At 43.7% G+C, this 21,225-nt stretch overlaps 1 protein-coding gene across 6 annotated transcripts in view; it reads right to left on the bottom strand.

Moving 5' to 3' along the window:
* Window positions 1–777: 777 nt before the first annotated feature.
* LOC142491687 (P2Y purinoceptor 8-like) overlaps window positions 778–21,225 on the bottom strand; it is an 82,048-nt gene continuing 61,600 nt past the window's right edge. For 5 of the 6 annotated variants that reach the window (XM_075594612.1, XM_075594611.1, XM_075594614.1 and 2 more), the window contains one exon: window positions 778–8,084. In XM_075594612.1, the coding sequence (XP_075450727.1) occupies window positions 6,960–8,036 (1,077 nt within the window). In that variant the 5' untranslated portion in view covers window positions 8,037–8,084 and the 3' untranslated portion in view covers window positions 778–6,959. Of the gene's footprint in view, window positions 8,085–8,372; window positions 8,705–21,225 lie in introns of those variants that run through there. The other variant, XM_075594616.1, reaches the window with a different exon arrangement.

Raw genomic sequence — 21,225 nt, 5'->3', positions numbered from 1 at the left:
TGCTTTTGTGTGCCTTGTTTGCCTTGTGCACATGTTCCGCAGGCATCTGTAGTGATTGAGATCCTTGGTAGTGCCAGATACTTTGTGGCTTTTCCACAAGGCATCCCTGAACTGGTAGAGTGCTATAAGGTCAGGTGTAACCCATGGAAGGTGGGCACCCCGTACCCTTATTCTGCGTAGTGGAGCATGGGTATCACAGAGTTTTAAGAACTCGGATTGGAAATAGTCGAGCGCAGAATCAGGGTCGGGAATTAAATCGATTCTGTGCCATGGGCAGTTGGTAAGGTCAGCCAGAAACTGTTGTGGGTTAAAGTTTCTAAATGTTCTAGTGAGGAGAACTTTAGGGCTTGATTGGGGCGGTTTAATTTTCCTTACACAGTACACTATTGCATGGTCACTGAAAATATCAGGAAGGATGCCAGAGGATTGGATTCGGCTGGGATTTGAGGAGAGAATCCAGTCAAGCAGGGAATTTTTGTGCGATTTCAGGTTTGTCCGTGTGGGTTGGGAAATGAGTTGCGATAGGTTAAGCGATTTAATTTTTGTGTGGATATTGTGGTTTTTTAAGGGTCAAGCCAATTGAAGTTGAAATCCCCAAGAACTAGCAGCTAGCTCACTCATCATTATTTGTCTAAGAAAAGGAAAAAGACAGATTTTTTTTAGCATTAGATTTGTTAAAAGAAGCCTTTAGATTCTAACATTATTTCCAAAAAGTCGTTTTTTAACAGATATGTGCGATTACAGCTTTACAGGGTTAAAAAACAAACAAACAAACACTGACCTAAAATGTCTTTTATTATGAATACTCTTCTAACCTATAACATACATAATTTCCTGAGACTGGTAGGATGACCACATAATAAAACCTCGCTTGAGATAAAACAAAAGGTGATCTCCATGTTTTTATCTCGTTCAACAACTGTACAAGGTCGGCAATTATTTTTATTTTTTTTACAGAACTTGATGGATTAAGCGTCATGAGCTACGTATAATCCACCCAGAGAAAGCCAGAGTTGCTGTTGAGCTATGAATACGGCAGTAGTGAATTGAACAATCTTTCTCCCATTAAATAAATACTTGCAAAACAGGGGTTTTAAATACTGCGCTCCAGACAATACCATGGTAGTAATGACCAACTTAATGAGCATCATATATGTGCATGTAGGTGAATAGTACATAAAAGACGGGACATAACTTACCTAAATGTAATGCTAATGCTACTAAATACATAATATAAGACGAGAAGCCAGGAACAGTAATACACTTGCCTACTGCTGTAATATCAATTTTTGGCATGAAATAAGTAATCAAATGTACACTATATAGCTTCAGTTAAAAAAAAAAAACTCTGTTGCTTAATATCCTTCTAATTCTGAGCCATATCTTCACAACACATTGTCATGGATTTCACAGAATACCTGGGTGCTGTCTTTTGGAGACAGTAGTTTGTAATACAAGGTTTCAATATGAATCAATTATTATAAAATGTGCTGTCTACATTGGGGTCTATGTCTCAATAAAGAGATGTGTGTTTTGATGCACTGCTCAGTTTTGGGGAGCAGAGCTGCAGCATACCTGCATGTAAGATCAGTTTCTTACTTTCTTGATGTTAGGCTACTGTGCTTCAGATATGAAAGATTTCTGGGAGGCAAATAAAATAGAAAGTGTGGTGCATAGATGCAGAATGTGACACATCTCATTATAATATGGGCATAGTATAACTCCTCCTACCGATAATCCCTAAAGCTACGGCCCCTGTCCTCCCGGCTGCACGCGCGCCTGGCGGCATGGTGGAGCGTGCAGAGACTACAGCCACGATCGGTGTAGGGGAGCTCTACGGGAGTGCGCGGGGGGGGGGGGGGGGGGAGGGGGTGGCACGGCCATATCTGCCTTGCCATTGGCTGCGTGCCGACAATGTGACAGCGTCGCCGCACGGGAAGACACAATTCTTGTCTTCCCTGCCAGCCTACGCATCACAGCGCTTTGACCGCCCACACACACGCCCACTGGGACCTGCCCCATAGAGGGCTGTGCTGTGGTGTGTGGCACGCACGCCATAGCGGGCGCCACCGTGACCACCGGGGACTCAGCCTAAGTTACAAGATAGATCCAAAGCCAGGGTGTGCAGCGCACAGCAATAAGGAGGAGCAGGTCTTGCAGAAAAATAGTCCTTTATTTAATTCATGGTGTGGGACAACAGCAAACCTTCAACGCGTTTCGTTCAAGGAACTTTATCAAGAAGTGCTGTTTTAGGTTAAGAGCTACAGTTTATATACAGCTGACTGCCTTATTTTCGCGCCAAATCGTGACGTCATGTTTAATGTCTAAGCCACTAAGAATCGTTATACTCGCGCATGCGCGCGGCGCCAACAACTCTAGCGGACAGCTGCCACCCCAGGTCGGTGATCAAAGGAATACCCAAAGGCCAGTACCTCAGACTGAGACGGAACTGCTCAACATTTGAGAGTTTCATCACTCAGTCTGAGGAGCTGACAAACAAATTTATTGAGAGAGGATACGACAGGGAGACCCTCCAGACTACACTACAGGAGGTCAAGGGAATTGAAAGAGCTACAGTAATGCCGTCTGTGTCCAGAAGGAAGAGGGGAGGTGTATATACTGAAACAAAAAGAGACAGAAAAGAGGACCAAGCATGTCCACTGTTTATTTCACAATATAGCAAATCTAGTAGTCAAATAAATAAGATTGTGAATAAGCACTGGGAATTGTTACGGATGGATCCAATCCTAAAGAAATACACAGATAAGGGTCCAAAATTTGTCTACAGACGAGCTAAGACATTAGCTACCTTTTTATCACCAAGTGTAGTATCAACACCAATAAAGAGATCAGAACATTTTGTGACAAAGGGATCTTTTAGATGTAATCAGTGCAACATGTGTCAGTTCATGAAACCAGCTCGACATGTCTTTTCCCACAGTCCACATAAATGCCATACCATACATAATTTCATCAATTGCAACACTGCATTTGTAGTGTATTTGATTACATGTGGCTGTGGGAAGAGATATGTCGGCAGGACCACAAGGGCATTAAAAATAAGGATGCAAGAACATTGTAGGTTGATACGTAAAAATGATAGGGAACACCCTGTTTCCAAACATTTTTCGGAATGTGGACAGGGAGGCATCAGTAATTTCTCATTTATAGGCATTGAGAAAATAATCAGAAAAGAAAGAGGGGGTAACATTGTGAAAACATTAGATTGCAGAGAATCTTACTGGATATTTACATTAAGAACTAGGTTCCCTGATGGAATAAATATAGAATGGAATATCAACCATTTTCTAAAATGAGTATTATTTACTTTGGAACGATCTATAGAAACACATCAAAAGGTTCCTATATATTGTGAATGTGTTTACGTGATAATTAAAATAATAAGTTCAATGTTTACAAAACAATCAAAATAAGAAATTATCTTTCAGTATGACCTCCACCTCTTGACTTAGAATTACCTATCTTGATTTGATAAACCATATTGACAATTGGAAGTTTCCATAAAGTCAGGGCAAGGTAATTGGTACAAATTTAAATATTAATATATATATGTTCATAACTCCACATTAGATCGATGTTAATAACTTACATGATTATTACTCTCATCCAGCAGGATATGCAATTAGCTGTAATTAAGGCACGAGACATATTTGTTGCTTTTTTTTTAAATGTTTTTATTATTACTTTGTGTTTATCATTTAATCATTTTTTGATAAATGCATATTTTAAAACAATAAACTGTCCTTTATATATGTGTTTTTTCTGTTTAAAATATGTATTTTATTGTATTTGTTTATCATGTGTTATTGTTTATCTATATACATATATTGCCTATAGGTTTTTTATGTATACAGCCTACTGCCATTATACAAATTTATTCCTTGTATTTATCTCATAGTGGCTCATTATAGCCCCTCTATAGCCCAATTGTAACAGGGATGTGATATGTTATTCATTACCTCATCGCTTGCGCTGTACGTGGAGTAGGGAGACTTCATTCATTATAGTCAGGGGCATGCATTGCGCTTTTATGCTGCAGTACATGACTGACATTAGGAGTGGGCTACCCGATACCTCGGCGCCGCGCGCATGCGCGGAGGTCTTATACAACCAGAGATCACTAAGAGCGCTGGCGAGGTATAAGTAAGAAGGGGGAGTTATCCTGTGTGAGCCTGAGGCGTGGATTGCGCTTAGGACCGCCCCAAGGGCGTGTACAAGCTGGAATACTCGGCGGACATCAGCAGCATACCCCCTGATACCTTGGCGCCGCGCGCATGCGCGGAGGACTCAGAATACCATAGAGATTATGATAGAGTTGTTGGCGCCGCGCGCATGCGCGAGTATAACGATTCTTAGTGGCTTAGACATTAAACATGACGTCACGATTTGGCGCGAAAATAAGGCAGTCAGCTGTATATAAACTGTAGCTCTTAACCTAAAACAGCACTTCTTGATAAAGTTCCTTGAACGAAACGCGTTGAAGGTTTGCTGTTGTCCCACACCATGAATTAAATAAAGGACTATTTTTTCTGCAAGACCTGCTCCTCCTTATTGCTGTGCGCTGCACACCCTGGCTTTGGATCTACACTCTAATACAGCTGCACGCTCTGGAGGGGAGACTGGAGAAGAAAGAAGATTCAGTGAGTACTAAACCTGGGGCTACCTAATGAGGAAAGAGAGGGCTGTCTTTGGCAACCCACTCCTACCTTCAGGGTACCTTATGCCCAATTAAAGGGACAGTGCCATTGTAAAATATTATTATCACCCAGTGTACTCCCCTCCTTCAACATAGTCCCAGCACTGTTGAGCACCATCACAAATACGCTATTAAGTTACAAGATAGAGCAGACACGGTAAAATTGGAGAAAAATGCATTGCTACATACTGTAGGTACAGAATGGAAATCCCCTGGTTTTGCACCAAAACGGTCTTGAAAATACAAAAAAACAGAACTGCCTGACGAAAGGGCAAGGAAGCCCTGAAACACAAGTGATGCTTTGGAGATCCGTTTGGAGACTATGTACCTCTTATTTTTAAACTTGCTATTAAACTTTTTGCAAAGTTATTTGCCTTGATTAAATTGATTTTTGTAAATGAACTTTAAAAAAAAAAATAAAAAATTATCTAATAAGTTTTTATTTTTATGAGTGCCTGCCTGACCTAAATTCTTCCAAAACTCTTGATACATAAAGCCCATAGCAGGCAGAACTGAGCCCTTTGCAGCATCATCTAATTACTGTATTACTGCCTGTGGTTATGAGCTCATACTTTACACCCTAAGTAGCATTTACACTAACTACTCTATTGCAAGGTAAAAACAACCGCAGATATTTGTATTAGTACCCAATTACATTAGTGCAGGGGAATATTGTGGTGAGGTTTTGATGGCACAGTTAGCTGGACGGAAGCCTTGTAGATGTACATCTCAGGGCAAATGCAGGGAGGTCATATTCAGGCTGTGAGAATCTGCCATGCACAGACACTGACATCTAAAGTACAGTACATTCATTTGTGTTCTAACGTGGGAAGAGCTGGCTGCTGTGGTTGGATGGCACTGTAGGTAGGTCGATAACCTAATTATCAAAGATTTCCCATCAAACATTGAAACCTCAATATCTTTGCTTGACACGAAAAGAAAAGAGTTACGGGGGATTATGTATCAAATGTATTGTATCAAATTAAAAATACCATTGTAATCAATAGAATTGTTTTCTTTAAAGTATCAGGAGCAATGTTTTTGCCTCAGAATAGCACCACTTTTGCCTTGATCTATATGCCCGTGTTAGGAAGACACGTGACAAGCGAAATATGTTGCCAACATATTTATCCTACATATTAAAACATTTTCAAATAGTGCTATATAGTAAAATGATAGATAGAATGATTTAAAGTTATACAGGTATAACAATATTGGCATTCAGCGCATAAATTCTTATGGAGAACGTATGGGTTAGAGATATGCAACTTTCACTCAAGGTTGCAAACCAGGCAACATTTGCCCTTTGTCAGCCGCAAAATAATGGTGCCTAGCATTAGATCAATATGCACTGCAACTTCACTTTATATGCTCATACTATATGCGAAAATCTCTGAAATCACTAGATTTGCTTAATGCTGAGACTATTGATAGGGCCCTTACACTGTGTTGGCTGATATTTCACAGAAAACTTGTAAAATGACAAAATCAAAGGCTCATTTTGCGACATTGTTAGCCCTTAGAGGCAAAACGTTTTGCAAGGAATCGGGGGAAAAAAACGGTAAAAAGGTTACAACTGCAAATTGAATAATTTTGCACATTTATAGTAAGAGTAATATGTAACCGCTCCATATGATTTTGAACTCATGATCAAAGACAATGCTGTATCTTAATTACATTTGATCTTTCTGGAGACTCCGTTTCTCAAATTGATGCAGCATATTTGTTTATCTCATATTCAATCAAATGTAATTTCATTATTTTGCCCAGTTCTTAAAGGTTAATTTCTAGTAGTCGTTTATGGTATCTTCTTGGTATAATATGTATCTATCACACCATACATTTCTAACTTTGCGGAGCATTTGTACAGCATGTGACATTTATATTATCCACAGATTTGACAATAATCTAATTCACTCTATTTCCATAGAGCCCATGCTTTTGGAACCTTCATCATCGGTCAAGTTCATTTTATGATTATGCCCCACGTTATCCTTTTATTCGTTCATCTTTTTGCATGTATTGCAGCTTGTTGTATTGGGCCCACTTTTCCAACGTGCTTTTGTTCTTCCTGGCTCACAGTGGATGTCCATGCTGGTGGATTCTCACCACATTTCCATCTCCGAGTAGCTTTCAGCTCAGAAGCACAGCGTCTCCCATTCCTATTATGAATATAGAGCTTTCATTCAAATCAGCCTCCATTTCCTCAATACATGAACGCAGAGGAGAAGTCTGGTATAACCTACACATCACTTTCTTGTCGATGATAGACTTGGTTGCTTCCATTTTCATGCCCGCTTGAGAATGTCCTTGACCTGTTAGACAGAGCAGAGAGTAAGCTCCCCCGCGTGACTTCAGTGCTTTCCGAATGCTGTGCTTTTTTACCTATCACTTCTCTAATCTTCTTGCAAAAATCCTTGGAAGCAAAATAATATAGGAAAGGATCCAGGCAGCTGCTTAGGCAACTCAATGTAAGCGTGAGTTTGTAAGCATGGTAGTAACTTTTTGCATAGAACAGACGATTAATTGTATGTATCACAAGGATAAAGTTGTTGGGAGCAAAGCAAGTGATAAATACTACAAGAACTATAATAGCAAGTTTTAGGGATCTGCTTCCTTGTCCATTGGCATATCTATGAGAAGTCTGAACCAGTTTCCAAATGATGCCAATATAGCAAGCCACAGTCACAATGAATGGGATTAAAAAAAGGAAAAAAAAAAGTCCAAGAATAAATGCTGCCCACGAAAAAATGTTTGGCAACATACTCCATTTGAGGACGTCAAAGCATGTTACTTTCTGTAGATATTCCACTTTGTAGGTCAGGTCTGTTGACGCCAATGGATGAAATGCAATTAGTAGAACTGTCCACATTCCGATACAGGTTACAACTGCATATCTTTTTCTTTTCCAAGTAGTTGACCTCATAGGGTGGACTATACCTAAATAGCGTACTATGCTGATGAACATTATTGTTAATATAGAAGAATACATATTTGCATAATACAGCACAGACACTACATTGCAAAGGCCTTTCCCAAAGACCCAGTCGTTGTTTTTGATGTGATAGATGATTTGGAAAGGAAGAAAAATAGCCAGGATGAGGTCTGTAATGCTCAAGTTAATCATGTAGACGATAGACGATGTAATAGGTTTGGAATGAAAACAGAAAATCCATAGTGCGAATATATTGCCTGGGATGCTGATGGCAACCACTAGTGAATAAACCACAGGAAGAGTGATGGAAATGAGCTTGTTCTCAAGCATTTCTAACGTCTCATTGTCCGGCTTTGTTTCATTAGGTAAAGTGAAGAAATTCATTGTGCAACAGATTTCTTCTTATCACTGGCTTTTGGATATTCTGTAAACCTGAAATGCAAAGAAAAAAAAGTAATGTTTTCAATTTGTATAGCAGTGCCCTATATGTTTAATCTACAATTGCACTGGAACCATAGCCATGTTAGGTACAGTACTCATTTCTATAGATGGACAGGGTGTTTGAACACCCCCCTCCTCTCCCAAATGTAGTGACATAAAGAGAAGCAAGGTGAACATGATACAATTTGCCTTGATACATAAACCCCATAAAAAACTGTATGTATGTTTACACATTTGTGTTGTGTGGAAAATGTTGGCGCTAAAAATGACCATATTTACCCGATTATAGGGCGACCCCGAAGAAAAGACGACCTTCTAATTTTAGAAGCAGCTGGAAAGAAAACCGATTACACGCGCACACGCACATAGTCTGTCTCTCTCGGTGACTCTCTGTCTCTGTGTATCTCTTTCTCTCCCTCTCTCTCTGTGTGTCTCTCTCTGTCTCACTGTGTCTGTGTCTATCTCTCTGTCTTTGTGTCTGTGTCTCTATCTTTCGGTTTCATCTTCCTGCCACATGCAACATGGCTGTCTCGAGCCCACAAGGTGAAGCTTTCTCCATTTTACCCTCCTACCTCATACTGCTAATTGGCTGCTAATAAAAATATTTAAAGAAAATAAGCGCATTATTAAGATCTGGGAAATATGCCCGATTATTAGGCAAGTATGTACTTGTCAACCTAACTTTATTAAAAAAAAAAACATCGCCTTATAAATTGGGCAAAACCGGTAATACTTAAAATGTGCATCGTATGTATGAAGGACGTTACAGTATGTGACTTAACACATATGACGCATAATGTTGTTTTAAACTATTTTTGGCGCATCCCTCATGTTGAATACCTAAATTATACAATTTAAATAAAATCAGAATGATGTGCATTTTTTTAAATGTATACCTAGTTTTAGTAAATATGAAATATTATTTATAAGAGCCATACGCAGAAAAGAATATGTTTTGTTAACCTGTATAATTACATTTTTGGAAACTATATTTATATGTTACTTTAGTATTTTTCATCGGTTATATTCTTTTCTTTTTTCTTTGTTCAATACACATAAAAGGGTGGAAACAATGACTCAGTTCCTGCTGTGCGAACTCGGGCAAAAAGTTTACACCTCTCTACACCTCTTTACACACCGCAACTTATATGCTAAGGGTGGGAACTTTCACTCTTGTTTATTTCTAGAACATTTGAATGTTTTGGTTTTGAATGTGGCTTTGTTTCTAACAATGGTTTGTGTTTTGGTTATGCTTGTGCCAGAGCTCAATTTGTTTGGTTTTGGCTAAAATAGCATAATATAGCATGAAAACATCTTAGAATTAATTTAAAAAAAATGAAAAAAGCAATTATGAAACTAAAATAATATCCCTAGAAAACTTAAAATAATTTTAAAAAGACATAAGAAAACACAGAGATTGGCACTTGGCTTGGTGTTCAGGTTTTGGTTCCAAAAATAAGCACAATAGGAAGTATAGCGCACAGCCTTGATAAAGTGCTATTGCACGAAACATGAAGGAGGATTGTCAGACCTCTGTTTTAATGGACGAATAAAGCTCATTTTTGGATACACTTTTTGACCCACTCTCTTGGCTGTGCGCTATACTGTACTTCCTATTGTGCTTATCTTCAGTTCATCACTAGCAGCACGCTTACATAAGGCACAGGCTGGTGGCATTTCTAACATGTGAGTACATTTATAATTGTTCAACTCACGTGGTTCAATAGTGGTCCTGGGACTATCCCAATGAGGTATTGAGGAGTGGGCTTATACCCCCTTACTCTTTCCCATCAGGGAGTTGTTTTCAGAAGAATACTCACCATCTAATTATTATTAGCCCCATACCCTGTGCCTTTGATCTTTCTCTAATCTTTAGAATACGTTACAGTGATTCGGCGCTAGAGCGCGTATACCACTAAACTTTCTATTTGGTTCCAAAAAACCTTAAGAAAACCTTAAATGAGTACTCCTAGTGACTTATTATTATTTTATAGGATTAAAGCAGGGGGTCTCCGGAGCTGAACCGCATTGATTTCTACTAACTTATTAGCAAAATGCAACCTGAACTACAAACATTAAGCTCAATCTGGGGGTACCCCTATAGGACACACAAAAGACACACACAAATTCCTGCTCAGCCTACCGATATGATCAAAATTTACTAGAGTGGTGCTATCAGGCTAAAAGCATATTGAATAACACGACAGAGAGAAGACCCTACTTGGATGCACACAGCCTCTACTAATAGTAAAAATAAATACATTTTAATAAACAAGATATATGAACATCAACACAAAATAAATTAATAGTAGCGCTTGAATAGCATATGACATAAATACAAAATATGTATTGCCTATATAAATCCCACCTCTATCCCCAACTATAACTTGTGAAAGGGATGTGGAATATATTCTAGCAACTGAGACACGCTGCTGAAGAGATTAGCAAGTATATAGCAATAAATTACTGCTGTAAAAACTTGCTTGTGGTATGTGCAAAATAGTACTAACTATCCATAACTTGATCCACCCGTGTCAGCCGTGTTGACACAGGCGCGTAGGTAGACAAGCTGGATGTATAGATGCCTGTGATAGAGGGGTGTTCAGCAAATTGTGAGCACAGTGGTCATATGATGACACTAGTGAACTTGCTCATCTGCTAGTTTTCTGGTAAGTAACACACACCCAATCCAATCATTCAAGACACCCAGAGCAATTCAACCCTTTTAATCAAATCAATAGAAAGGCAGCCTTGATATGCAAAGAAACATATATCTAAAGACCTATTGTGTCTAAAGATAGTATCAATTCGTGGTTGCCTCTTTCGGCCCACAAAAGTGTAGCTGGCTGCAATCTAAATACAATGTGGTGAAAGATGTAATCAACCAAACATATGAAAGTGAAAAAGTCTGTTATTCCTACCTCCACAAATGTAAAGGTACAGACACCATGCAGACAAATGGCTGCTGGTAAGGATGTTTGGGGGGAGGGGGTGAATCACCGGCTCAGTAATAATAGTAACCTTGCTCTCTCAGTAAGGGCTTGGACACGGTAAACACATGCATACTATCAGAACAGCTTCATAGTTGAGCAGCGACATTCAAACCCACTCAGGAAGTGCTACTGTTCTATATGTTAGCACACCAGATATTAGGACACACTCTCCGCTCCTAATGTGGGATGGTCGCAGCTGTTCATAAGCCCTCCCTCATATGTCGGAGCAACCTCATAGATAGGAGATGTAACAAGTGGTGGAAAAAAGCTGTCTCAAGTATTAGCCCTTATAAATCCACACCATATGAGCTGGTTATCATATTGCTATAGAGACAGATGACTGGTCTCTATAAATGTGTGAGCAGATAGTTAGTAACCCCGGGTAATCAAATCGTTATATATCATTACCCACATTTGGATAATGACGTTACCATCACGTCATCAGCGCGACTGATGCGGCGGCTTCAGATCATGAATAGCAGTGACTCGCTTCCATCGATATTCATTTAGCAATTTAAACAATGTTATGGGCCACACGTGGCAGCCACTAGTTGAGACAGCTGCAGATATTAAGTATATAGGGTTACTTACCTGAGTTATGTGGCGAAGGTCCGTCACAGCCCTATTGAAGGTATGGCAGCGGGATATATAACGATTTGATTAATGAGGTACCTGGATATTGAGGGACTGCGGATCAGGTAAGATCCCAGGCGGGATTGCTGCTTTAGATATTGTGAAGCGGGGACGTCCAGACACTGGTTAAGGGGTTCAGGAAACTAGTCATTCACACCTGGCTTTTTTTTCTAGATTCGACATTTACGCACACACACACACGTAACAAGGACTAATTGTAGTAAAATGTAATACAATAAATAAACTTATGTCACAAACGAATGTTGTTCTTACTAGGAATTTATTTAATTTATGTCTTTTTTTTAAAAGCGGGCCTGGGACTAGGGGCAGGGTTGGGGGTCGGACTGGGGGGTGGGACTAGGGGCGGGGTGGGGGTGGGACTGGGGGGTGGGACTAGGGGGCGAGTAGATTTTTTGGTTCGGCGAGTAGATTTTTGGGTGATATGTCGACCACTGTATATATGTGTGTGTGTGTGTGTGTATATATATAGCTATGTGTGTGTGTATATGTATATATAGCTATGTGTGTGTGTGTGTATGTATATATAGCTATGTGTGTGTGTGTGTGTGTGTGTATATAGCTATGTGTATGTGTATATATAGCTGTGTGTGTGTGTGTATATAGCTATGTGTATGTGTATATATAGCTATGTGTGTGTGTGTGTGTGTGTGTGTGTATATATATAGCTATGTGTGTGTGTGTGTGTGTGTGTATGTATATATAGCTATATGTGTGTGTGTATGTATATATAGCTATGTGTGTGTGTATGTATATATAGCTGTGTGTGTGTGTGTGTGTGTGTGTGTGTGTGTGTGTGTGTGTGTGTGTGTGTGTGTGTGTGTGTGTGTATATAGCCATATTGGGACTGGTTCTATATTTTTTTATATATTTTTTATATATATATATATATATCATTGCATATTGTTCTATTTTTTCTTTCACTAGTTGTTCAATTGGTCATTGTGTTATTATCAGTTATTCATTTATATTTATATATTCATAATTGTGGTGATATCACTTAATTTGTTCACGAGTTTATATATTATATACTATATTTTATAGATTCACATTAGAGCACATTAACCACACAATCACTGGCGCTACTCCTTTTGTTTGTTATGTATGTATATATATATATATATATATATATATATATATATATATATATATATATATATATATATATATATATATATATATATATATATATATATTTTATTTTTTTATTTTTATTGTTGCATTTTTTCCTATATTAATTTTTTACAAAACATTTGTTTTATATTTTCAATCACATATTTTTTTACATCACACATTGCACCATCATAGTTATCAACACCACATCCACATTTGCACTCTTTATCTGTTATTGTAGGTCATCTGTGCTGGCAAAATTATTTGGTGATTTGTTGGGGGTCTGTGTAACCACCTTTTGGGTTGGTTGCCTTAATAGGTGCTGTCTATTCAATTATGTGTGGTGTGTGGTGTGTGTGGAGATTTAATATTAAACAATACAAATGATGTCCCAAAGTGCTGCCACAGTGTCTTATGTCTCACACAAAGACCAAATGAAAATATAAGCAATAGACAGTTAGACATAGGGTGCAACAATGTAGACAAACAATGGGTGGTAGTCACTGTGACTTCAAACTATCAAAAAGGTTCCTGATAGGATGTGAGTGTAAAGTCCCCACTCGGAATAATCCTGTAAATCAGCGTTTCCCAAATGGTGGGTCGCGACCCGGCACCGGGCCACGGCACCAAAATTGCCGGGTCGCAGCGAGGCTGGCCGCGCGGTGTCTCCCCCCCGCTCAAGTTAAAAAAAGGCAGCGATTCCCCCCCCGGTCCTGCGCGCATGCGCAGGGCAAGCAGGGCCCGCTCCCTTCCTCCCCCCCGCTCCCAACGTGGGACGGAAGAGGAAGTACCAGCTCCTCTGCGGCCCGCTTCCCCCGCGACCCGCTTCCAGAGCTCACCTCCCGTGGCACCCCCTCCCGAGCCCACCTCCCATGCCACCCCCTCTCGAGCTCACCTCCCGTGGCACCCCCTCCCGAGCCACCCCCTCCCGAGCTCACGTCCCGTGCCACCCCCTCCCGAGCTCACCTCCCGTGGCACCCCCTCCCGAGCCCACCTCCCGTGCCACCCCCTCCCGAGCCCACCTCCCGTGCCACCCCCTCCCGAGCTCGCCTCCCGTGGCACCCCCTCCCGAGCTCACATCCCATGCCACCCCCTCCCAAGCTCACCTCCCGTGGCACCCCCTCCCGAGCTCACCTCCCGCGGCACCCCCTCCCGAGCTCACCTCCCGTGGCACCCCCTCCCGAGCCCACCTCCCATGCCCCCAAGCCCACCTCCCGTCCCGTGCAGCAGGGGATATCGGGGGCAGCAGGGGATATCGGGGGCAGCAGGGGATATCGGGGGCAGCAGGGAAAAGCGTCCGGCGGCAAGGTAAGTCACCCCAGTCACTGTCACCCACCCAGTCACTGTCAAAGTCACTGTCACCCACCCACCCAGTCACTGTCACCCACCCAGTCACTGTCACCCACCCACCCACTCACCGTCTCCCACACACCCACCCAGTCACTGCCTCCCACCCAAGTGTCCCAGTCCCCCCTCCCACCCACCCAGTCCCCCCACCCACTCCACCCACCCAGTCCCCCCTCCCACCCACCCAGTCCCCCCTCCCACCTCCCACCCAGTCCCCCCACCCACCTCCCACCCAGTCCCCCCACCCAGTCCCACCTCCCACCCAGTCCCAGTCCCCCCTCCCACCCACCCAGTTCCAGTCCCCCCCTCCCACCCACCCAGTTCCAGTCCCCCCCCTCCCACCCACCCAGTAACCCCCCCCCCTCCCACCCACCCAGTCCCCCCCTCCTCCCACCCACCCAGTCCCTGCCCCCCCCTCCAGTCACTCACATCCGTCATTGCATGTAATTCACTGTTTGTGTCTGTGTGCGTATAGGGGAGAGCGAGTGTGTGTGTGTGTGTGTATCTGTATCAGTGTCTGTGTGTGTGTGTATCAGGGGCTGTGTGTGTGTGTGTGTGTATCTGTATCAGTGTGTGTGTGTGTGTATATCAGTGTGTGTGTTTGTGTGTGTGTGTATCAGTATCAGTGTGTGTGTGTGTATCAGTGTCTGTGTATCAGTGTATGTGTATCAGTGTCTGTGTGTATCAGTGTATGTGTTTGTATCAGTGTATGTGTGTGTGTATCAGTGTCTGGGTGTGTGTATCTGTGTCTGTGTGTGTGTGTATCTGTGTCTGTGTGTGTGTGTATCAGTGTTTGTGTGTGTGTGTAGCAGTGTCTCTGTGTGTGTATCAGTGTGTGTGTGTAGCAGTGTCTCTGTGTGGCTGCGTGTGTGTCGGTGGCTGCGTGTGTGTGTATCAGTGGCTGTGTGTGTGTATCAGTGTGTGTGTCAGTGGCTGCGTGTGTCAGTGGCTGTGTGTGTGTGTATCAGTGGGTGTGTGTGTGTGTGTGTGTATCAGTGGCTGTGTGTGTGTCTATCAGTGGCTGTGTGTGTGTATCAGTGTGTGTGTCAGTGGCTGCGTGTGTCAGTGGCTGTGTGTCTGTGTGTGTATCAGTGGGTGTGTGTGTGTGTGTGTGTGTGTGTATCAGTGGCTGTGTGTGTGTCTATCAGTGGCTGTGTGTGTGTGTATCAGTGGCTGTGTGTGTGTCTGTGCAGGCCCTATAGGCGATAAATTTTTTAGTGGGTCACGAAGGAGAAGTTCAAAAATAACCGGGTCACGGAAAAAAAAAGTTTGGGAAACCCTGCTGTAAATGATGAGAAGAGAACCAATATGGTGAAGTACTGTGAGATGAGGTTTAAAACGCAAAAGACAAATGGCTATTTACAATGTAGCAGTTTAAAATAGACAGTTGTGGGTGTGTGCCACCACACAGGCAATTGGAAGGGAAATGCAGGCGTCTCCCTCTCCTCTCGGGTGCATCTGTGTGATCCGCTGGACTTCAGTGGATAGATCACGTGATGTTTGCTTGGCCCCTTTTTTGATCGTTTGTAGCCACAGTGACTACCACCCACTGTTTGTCTACACTGTTGCGCCCTATGTGTAACTGTCTATTGCACACATACACATATATATATACTAGCTGATATACCCGGCGTTACCCGGGATTTACCCCCCTTCACATCTGGGTTCCCCCTTCCCGTTCACACCTCCGGTCCCCCCCCTCTTCACAGCTTCCGTCCCCCCCCTCCTTCACAGCTGCGGTCTCTCCCCCTGTACCCCACATAACTTCCCCCCCTGCACCCCACATCACTCTCTACCCCTCCTGCACCCCACATCACTCTCCACCCCTCCTGCACCCCACATCACTCACCATCCCTCTGCACTCCACATCACACTCCACCCCTCCTGCACCTCACATCCCTCTCCAGCCCCCCTGCACCCCACATCACTATCCAGCCCCCCTGCAACCCACATCAGTTTCTCCCCCTGCACCTCCCATCACTCTCCTCCCCTGCACCTCACATCACTCTCCCCCTGCACCTCACATCACTCTCCCCCCCTGCACCTCACATCACTCTCCCCCCCTGCACCTGACATCAGTCTCCCCCCCCTGCACTTGACATCAGTCTCCTCCCCCCTGCACCTCACATCAGTCTCTCCCCCCTGCACCTCACATCAGTTTCCCCCCTGCACCCCACATCACTCTCCCCTCTCTGTACCTGACATCACAGTACCCCCCCCCCCTGCATGACCCCCCGGTCCTCGTTTCCCCCTGTCCCTGGTGCTCGTCGTCTCCCTCCCCCGGCGCTCGTTGTCCTCGGCGCTCCCGCGGGTAAGGCGGTGAGTCGGTAGGCAGTGCGGCGGCTATGTGTGAGGCGGCAGGTGAAGCGGGAGCCGGCACTCGTTCCCACCCCCCCTCCCCGGCACTCATGCTCCCCCCCCTACCCTGGTCCCCGGCGCTCCCGTGGGTGAGGCGGTGAGTCGGGAGGCAGTGCGGAGGCGGGTGATGCGGGAGCCGCCACTCGTCCCCCAAAACCCCCCTTCCCGTCCCCAGCGCTCCCGCGGGTGAGGCAGGAGCCGGCGGCGATGTGAGGCAGGACGGTGTAGGGTGTGAGGGGCGGCGGGTTGAGGTGAGGCGGCGTGCCGCTCGTGCTGGAGGGGGTGTGAGGGGCGGCAGGTTGAGGTTAAGCACGGCGCCCGGGTGTGGGTGGTGTGACTGTCACGCCCTGCTGTGACGTCAGCCAACCCCGCAGGCCAATGAGCTGTGGCCGTCCGCCGGCCAATCATAGGGGGCATAAATACACACACAAACATTATTTCAGTCTTATATATATATAGTTATATATATCTATATATATATAAAAAAACACACAAAAAAAGTGTTGCCATGGGTGCCTCTTTAAGGATTTCAGTTTTGTGTTTGGTTTTAGCATGTTCCGTTCTGATTTCTCACACCCAGTTTTGCCCATCCTAAGTACACGTATCTACAGTATAAACTAAAGAAATCAGCTACTAATGCCTACTTTCATCACAGATTCAGTGAGTTAGGTGACTGCCATATATAATCGGTATATCTTGTCTGCACATCAAAAGTTTTCAACTTTCTCACATGATAGTCAATTTCCTGTTTTCATTAAGATCACAGACTGCACCTGCACAAAACACACGCAAGATTGTTCTTGAAGACAAGCAATTATTCCCTTCATAGCTATATAGTGTGAAGTACTGTTTCTGCAGTTCACAACTATGGACGTAATTCTAGATGTATATCTGCGGAAGCGGCAAAACCATTTTAGTGCTAAAAAGTTGTACAAACCTACTGTATATGCGTCGTATTTATGAAGAACTCCTACATATGACGTATAATTTGTTGTTTAAATTATTTTTGACGCATCCCCCATATTAAATACCTGATTAATACAATTTAAATTAAAACAGAATGATGTGTATTTTTTATTTATAAAAAATAGTATTTGTAAATATGAATCATTAGTATAATACTGTATTATTTATAATTGCCATTTTGTGATTTTTGTAAAACTTACTGTGTATAATGACACATCCTTGCAGCATCAAATACATTTTTGGGTTGATACATCACAACTTAAATCTGAGCGAACACTATTAGGAGTCTTTTTCGGATTTAGCCAGAAGACTTTAGTAAATAGCCCCTCCCCGTCCAATCTTATCTTTTTGACCCTCTTTTCTTGCTGTAAGATTTTGATACATCACCCTTTGATTGTAATTAGAATCGGGAAAATTAATTGTACTGACATTTTATTTACCTTTATCTCTACCCACAAAGTCTAACATTTCTGTGGCACTTCACAGAATATTTAATACAAATAAAATGAACAAGAATATACGGTAAAAGGGGGAGGTTGTGTCAAGGTTCTGCTCGCCACAAACCAGGACCGGACCGCGAGGCTGAGGTGGGGTTGTAAAAGCACCGACCTGAGACCGCGCAGGCTGATCCGGGTTGCGCAGTTCGTAGTCGTATGTCGCAGGATCAGGATTGGAGAAGACAGCGTCGTCGTTGTACAAGCCAGGGTCAGAACAGGAGACGTCAGGATAAACATTGTCCATGCAGGAGTTTGGCAACAAGGAGATAGGAGAGACCCGCTTCAGCTTAGGAGCGCGGGGTTGGCCTTTGCGCGAGCGACGACCATGGCCCATGGTGCTGGTCACAGGAGATGGTAGGCAGACCAGAATGGCACACCGTCTTGCTGTACGGGTGCACCAGTGCTACAACGCAAAAGTCCTGAGCGGGCAAGGGAATCCACTGTTTCAGCGCAGGAACCAGGACACGGCCTCTCTATATTAGGGAAAGAGTAGGCCCCAGGAACCAGGAAGCTGTAGATACAGGGAAACCTCCGCTTCAGTGCAGGAATCCAGGAGACTGCAGAACGCAGGGACGAACCTCTACTTTAGTGCAGGAATCCAGGAGGCTGAAGGACGCAGGGACGAAACCTCTGCTTCAGCACAGGGGAACAGAAGCTGAAGGACGCAGGGAATACCTCCGTATCAGCACAAGGAAACAAGCGGCTTGAAGGGAGCTGAAGGATGCAGGACGTAACCTGGAATCAGCATGGGAGAACAAGCGGCTTGAAGGAAGCTGAAGGACGCAGGGCGTGACCTGGTATCAGCAAAGGGGAACAAGCGAGAGCTTGTGGCAAAACAGATGACATCCAGTTAGGACTATGCTCGGCAAGGAGCATTATGGGCAAGCAATACTTAAAGGCCAGCGGGCCAATCCCCGGCGGGGGTGTGAAGGTCCTGCCCCTAATGAGTGAATGCAAGTATAGTTTGCAATGAAAGGCTGCACAGCTGCAGTAGATACCAGAGGGAGTGTGTATTGCTTTGAGTGAATCCAGGCTGCAGCAAACCTCAGGAAAGCTGTTCCCGGACTGCACCGGTCTGCAAGGTAAGGTAACCAGTAAACCGTGGAGCGGATTCCTTACAGTACCCCCCCCTTCACGCGAGACCTCCGGGCGAACATGAGCACTCATAGAGTTGGAGGCCCGGGAATTGTTGCTGAACCGTCTAGGATTGGGGCTAGAGTCGTACTCCAGAGACTCATGATTAGTCCTTAGTGTACCCCCACCCCCCGGTGAGAACTGTGGCCAGACAGGACCATCCATGGGCCTTGGGGACATTGAGTTGTTCCTAAAATTCTTTAGGTAGAAAGGGCCTCCGTAAACAAGCAGTTCTTTGGTGAGTACAGTTCTAGGATATAAGATTGATGGAGGAAACATCCTTGGTACATGGCTTGCCTTGCAAAATGTCTTGGAAATCCAGGGCTGTGAAGAACCAGAGAGTTCCAGAGCAAAAACGGTAGAAGAACCCCCACTGAAAGCCCAGTCCTTAATAAAGAAACCTGAATCTAGAATCAGCGGCCCTGATAGTTGATCGAATACACCAGGAGAAACTTTGTAACAGAAAAAGTCTTGGCTGACCACTGCATGTTGGAATTTGCGAGGAATTTTTCCTCTAGAAGGCTCCCAAGTAATAGTTAGTAAAGGTATAGGCTGGTTAGAAGCATCTCCCGGTATTGGTATGGAAGGTGACAAGGCAAGCAGTAAACCTGGCATAGGGACCGAAATCTTGGGATACGTACCGAGTATTTCCAACTGAGAGGAAATAACAGGGGCAACCGAAAATTCCGAGGGACAAAACCATGGTTTAGCAGGAGCAGAGAAGCGAACAACAGTAGAGCTCTCTAATACTGGGAAATCTTCATTGGGAGAATATATTGTCAGTGAATCAGGAATAGTCCTTGGGATCTTCAAATCAGTAGCTTGAGAAAAAGGCAGAGCCAGGGTAGTGGTGGGAGGGAAGCTAACATCAGAATCTGAAGTCTGTACCTCAATGACAGGGCCCTGAGAATCAACAAGCAGCAAGTATGAACTATGAAAACTCTTAATGACATGCACCTTAGGAGTACAAAGAGTCTTCTCTAAAACTGCAATGGCCCTAACCACAGGGGTACCTAACCTGACAAAAACATGAATTGGTGTGTTTTCTAGTGCAAAATCTCTGATCACAGGACTCCTAACCGATAGTGAGGGTATCTGGGTTTGATTAGAGAAAAAATCAGATGTATTGATAAGTGACATAGAAACACTTACTGAGATTCTAAATTTGCTGGACATGTGAGAAAAAATACCCTTTAAGACAGGAGCTTTAATTTCTTCCCAGAGTAACCCCGTGTTTGCTGGGGCATATTTAGACACAGTACTGAGGGACTGGGTTTCAGCAAAGGCAGGACAGCTAAACAGCTCAGAGTTAAACCCCAGGACTTGTAATATATGCATGGTGACCTCAGACAGTACTAAGGGAGTGACCACAGATATGCTGATCCCTGGAGAATTAGCCTGGAGAGAGAAATCAGGGGGACCCCCAGACAGGATACTCCTTGTAGAAAGAGCTTCAGAATCAGAAGGGGAATCATTACCTCTCAGAGTCTCAAAACTAGAAAGACACAATTCAGCGAAAAGAGAAAGAGTGTGCAAGCTTTTTACTAATCTATATGGAAAAGCGTCACTTTTGGGAGAAAACCGTGCGTCAGCAAACATTCCTGGGAACATAATATGAACCCCAGGAGAGACATACAGACTACAGTATGCCTTTAACCCTAAGCTTAAAGAGGAGGAGAACTCAGACAGTACACGGGGGTTAATCATAACTGTACTGGTCTCTGAAGTAGGTATTTGGTAAGGGATGTCTGGGAAACCAGAACTTACTGCAGACTCCATAATGTGGGAACTATGCGCTGAAGCAGGGATCACCGCTATGTGGGCGACAGGCTGGTTCAGTGAAATACCCGGGAGAAGGAACTCTGTGACTAAGCTTAGGGAAAAACCTGACTCCTGAATACATTTAACAGGAACCAGAACTTTAGCCGAAGTCTCCGGAGACGAAACTGCGGAAACTTGAGCTGAAGCAGGGGATTTATAGCAAAGAATATCTAGAGACTCCGTACGGTTATGGGAATCCCTCAATGCAACCTCTGCTGTCTGACTTGTGGACTCATTCTCTGAGGCTACAAC

Source organism: Ascaphus truei, chromosome 3 (assembly GCF_040206685.1).
Source record: "Ascaphus truei isolate aAscTru1 chromosome 3, aAscTru1.hap1, whole genome shotgun sequence".
NCBI classification, from domain to species: domain Eukaryota; kingdom Metazoa; phylum Chordata; class Amphibia; order Anura; family Ascaphidae; genus Ascaphus; species Ascaphus truei.
This window is presented reverse-complemented; position numbering and strand designations above follow the sequence as displayed.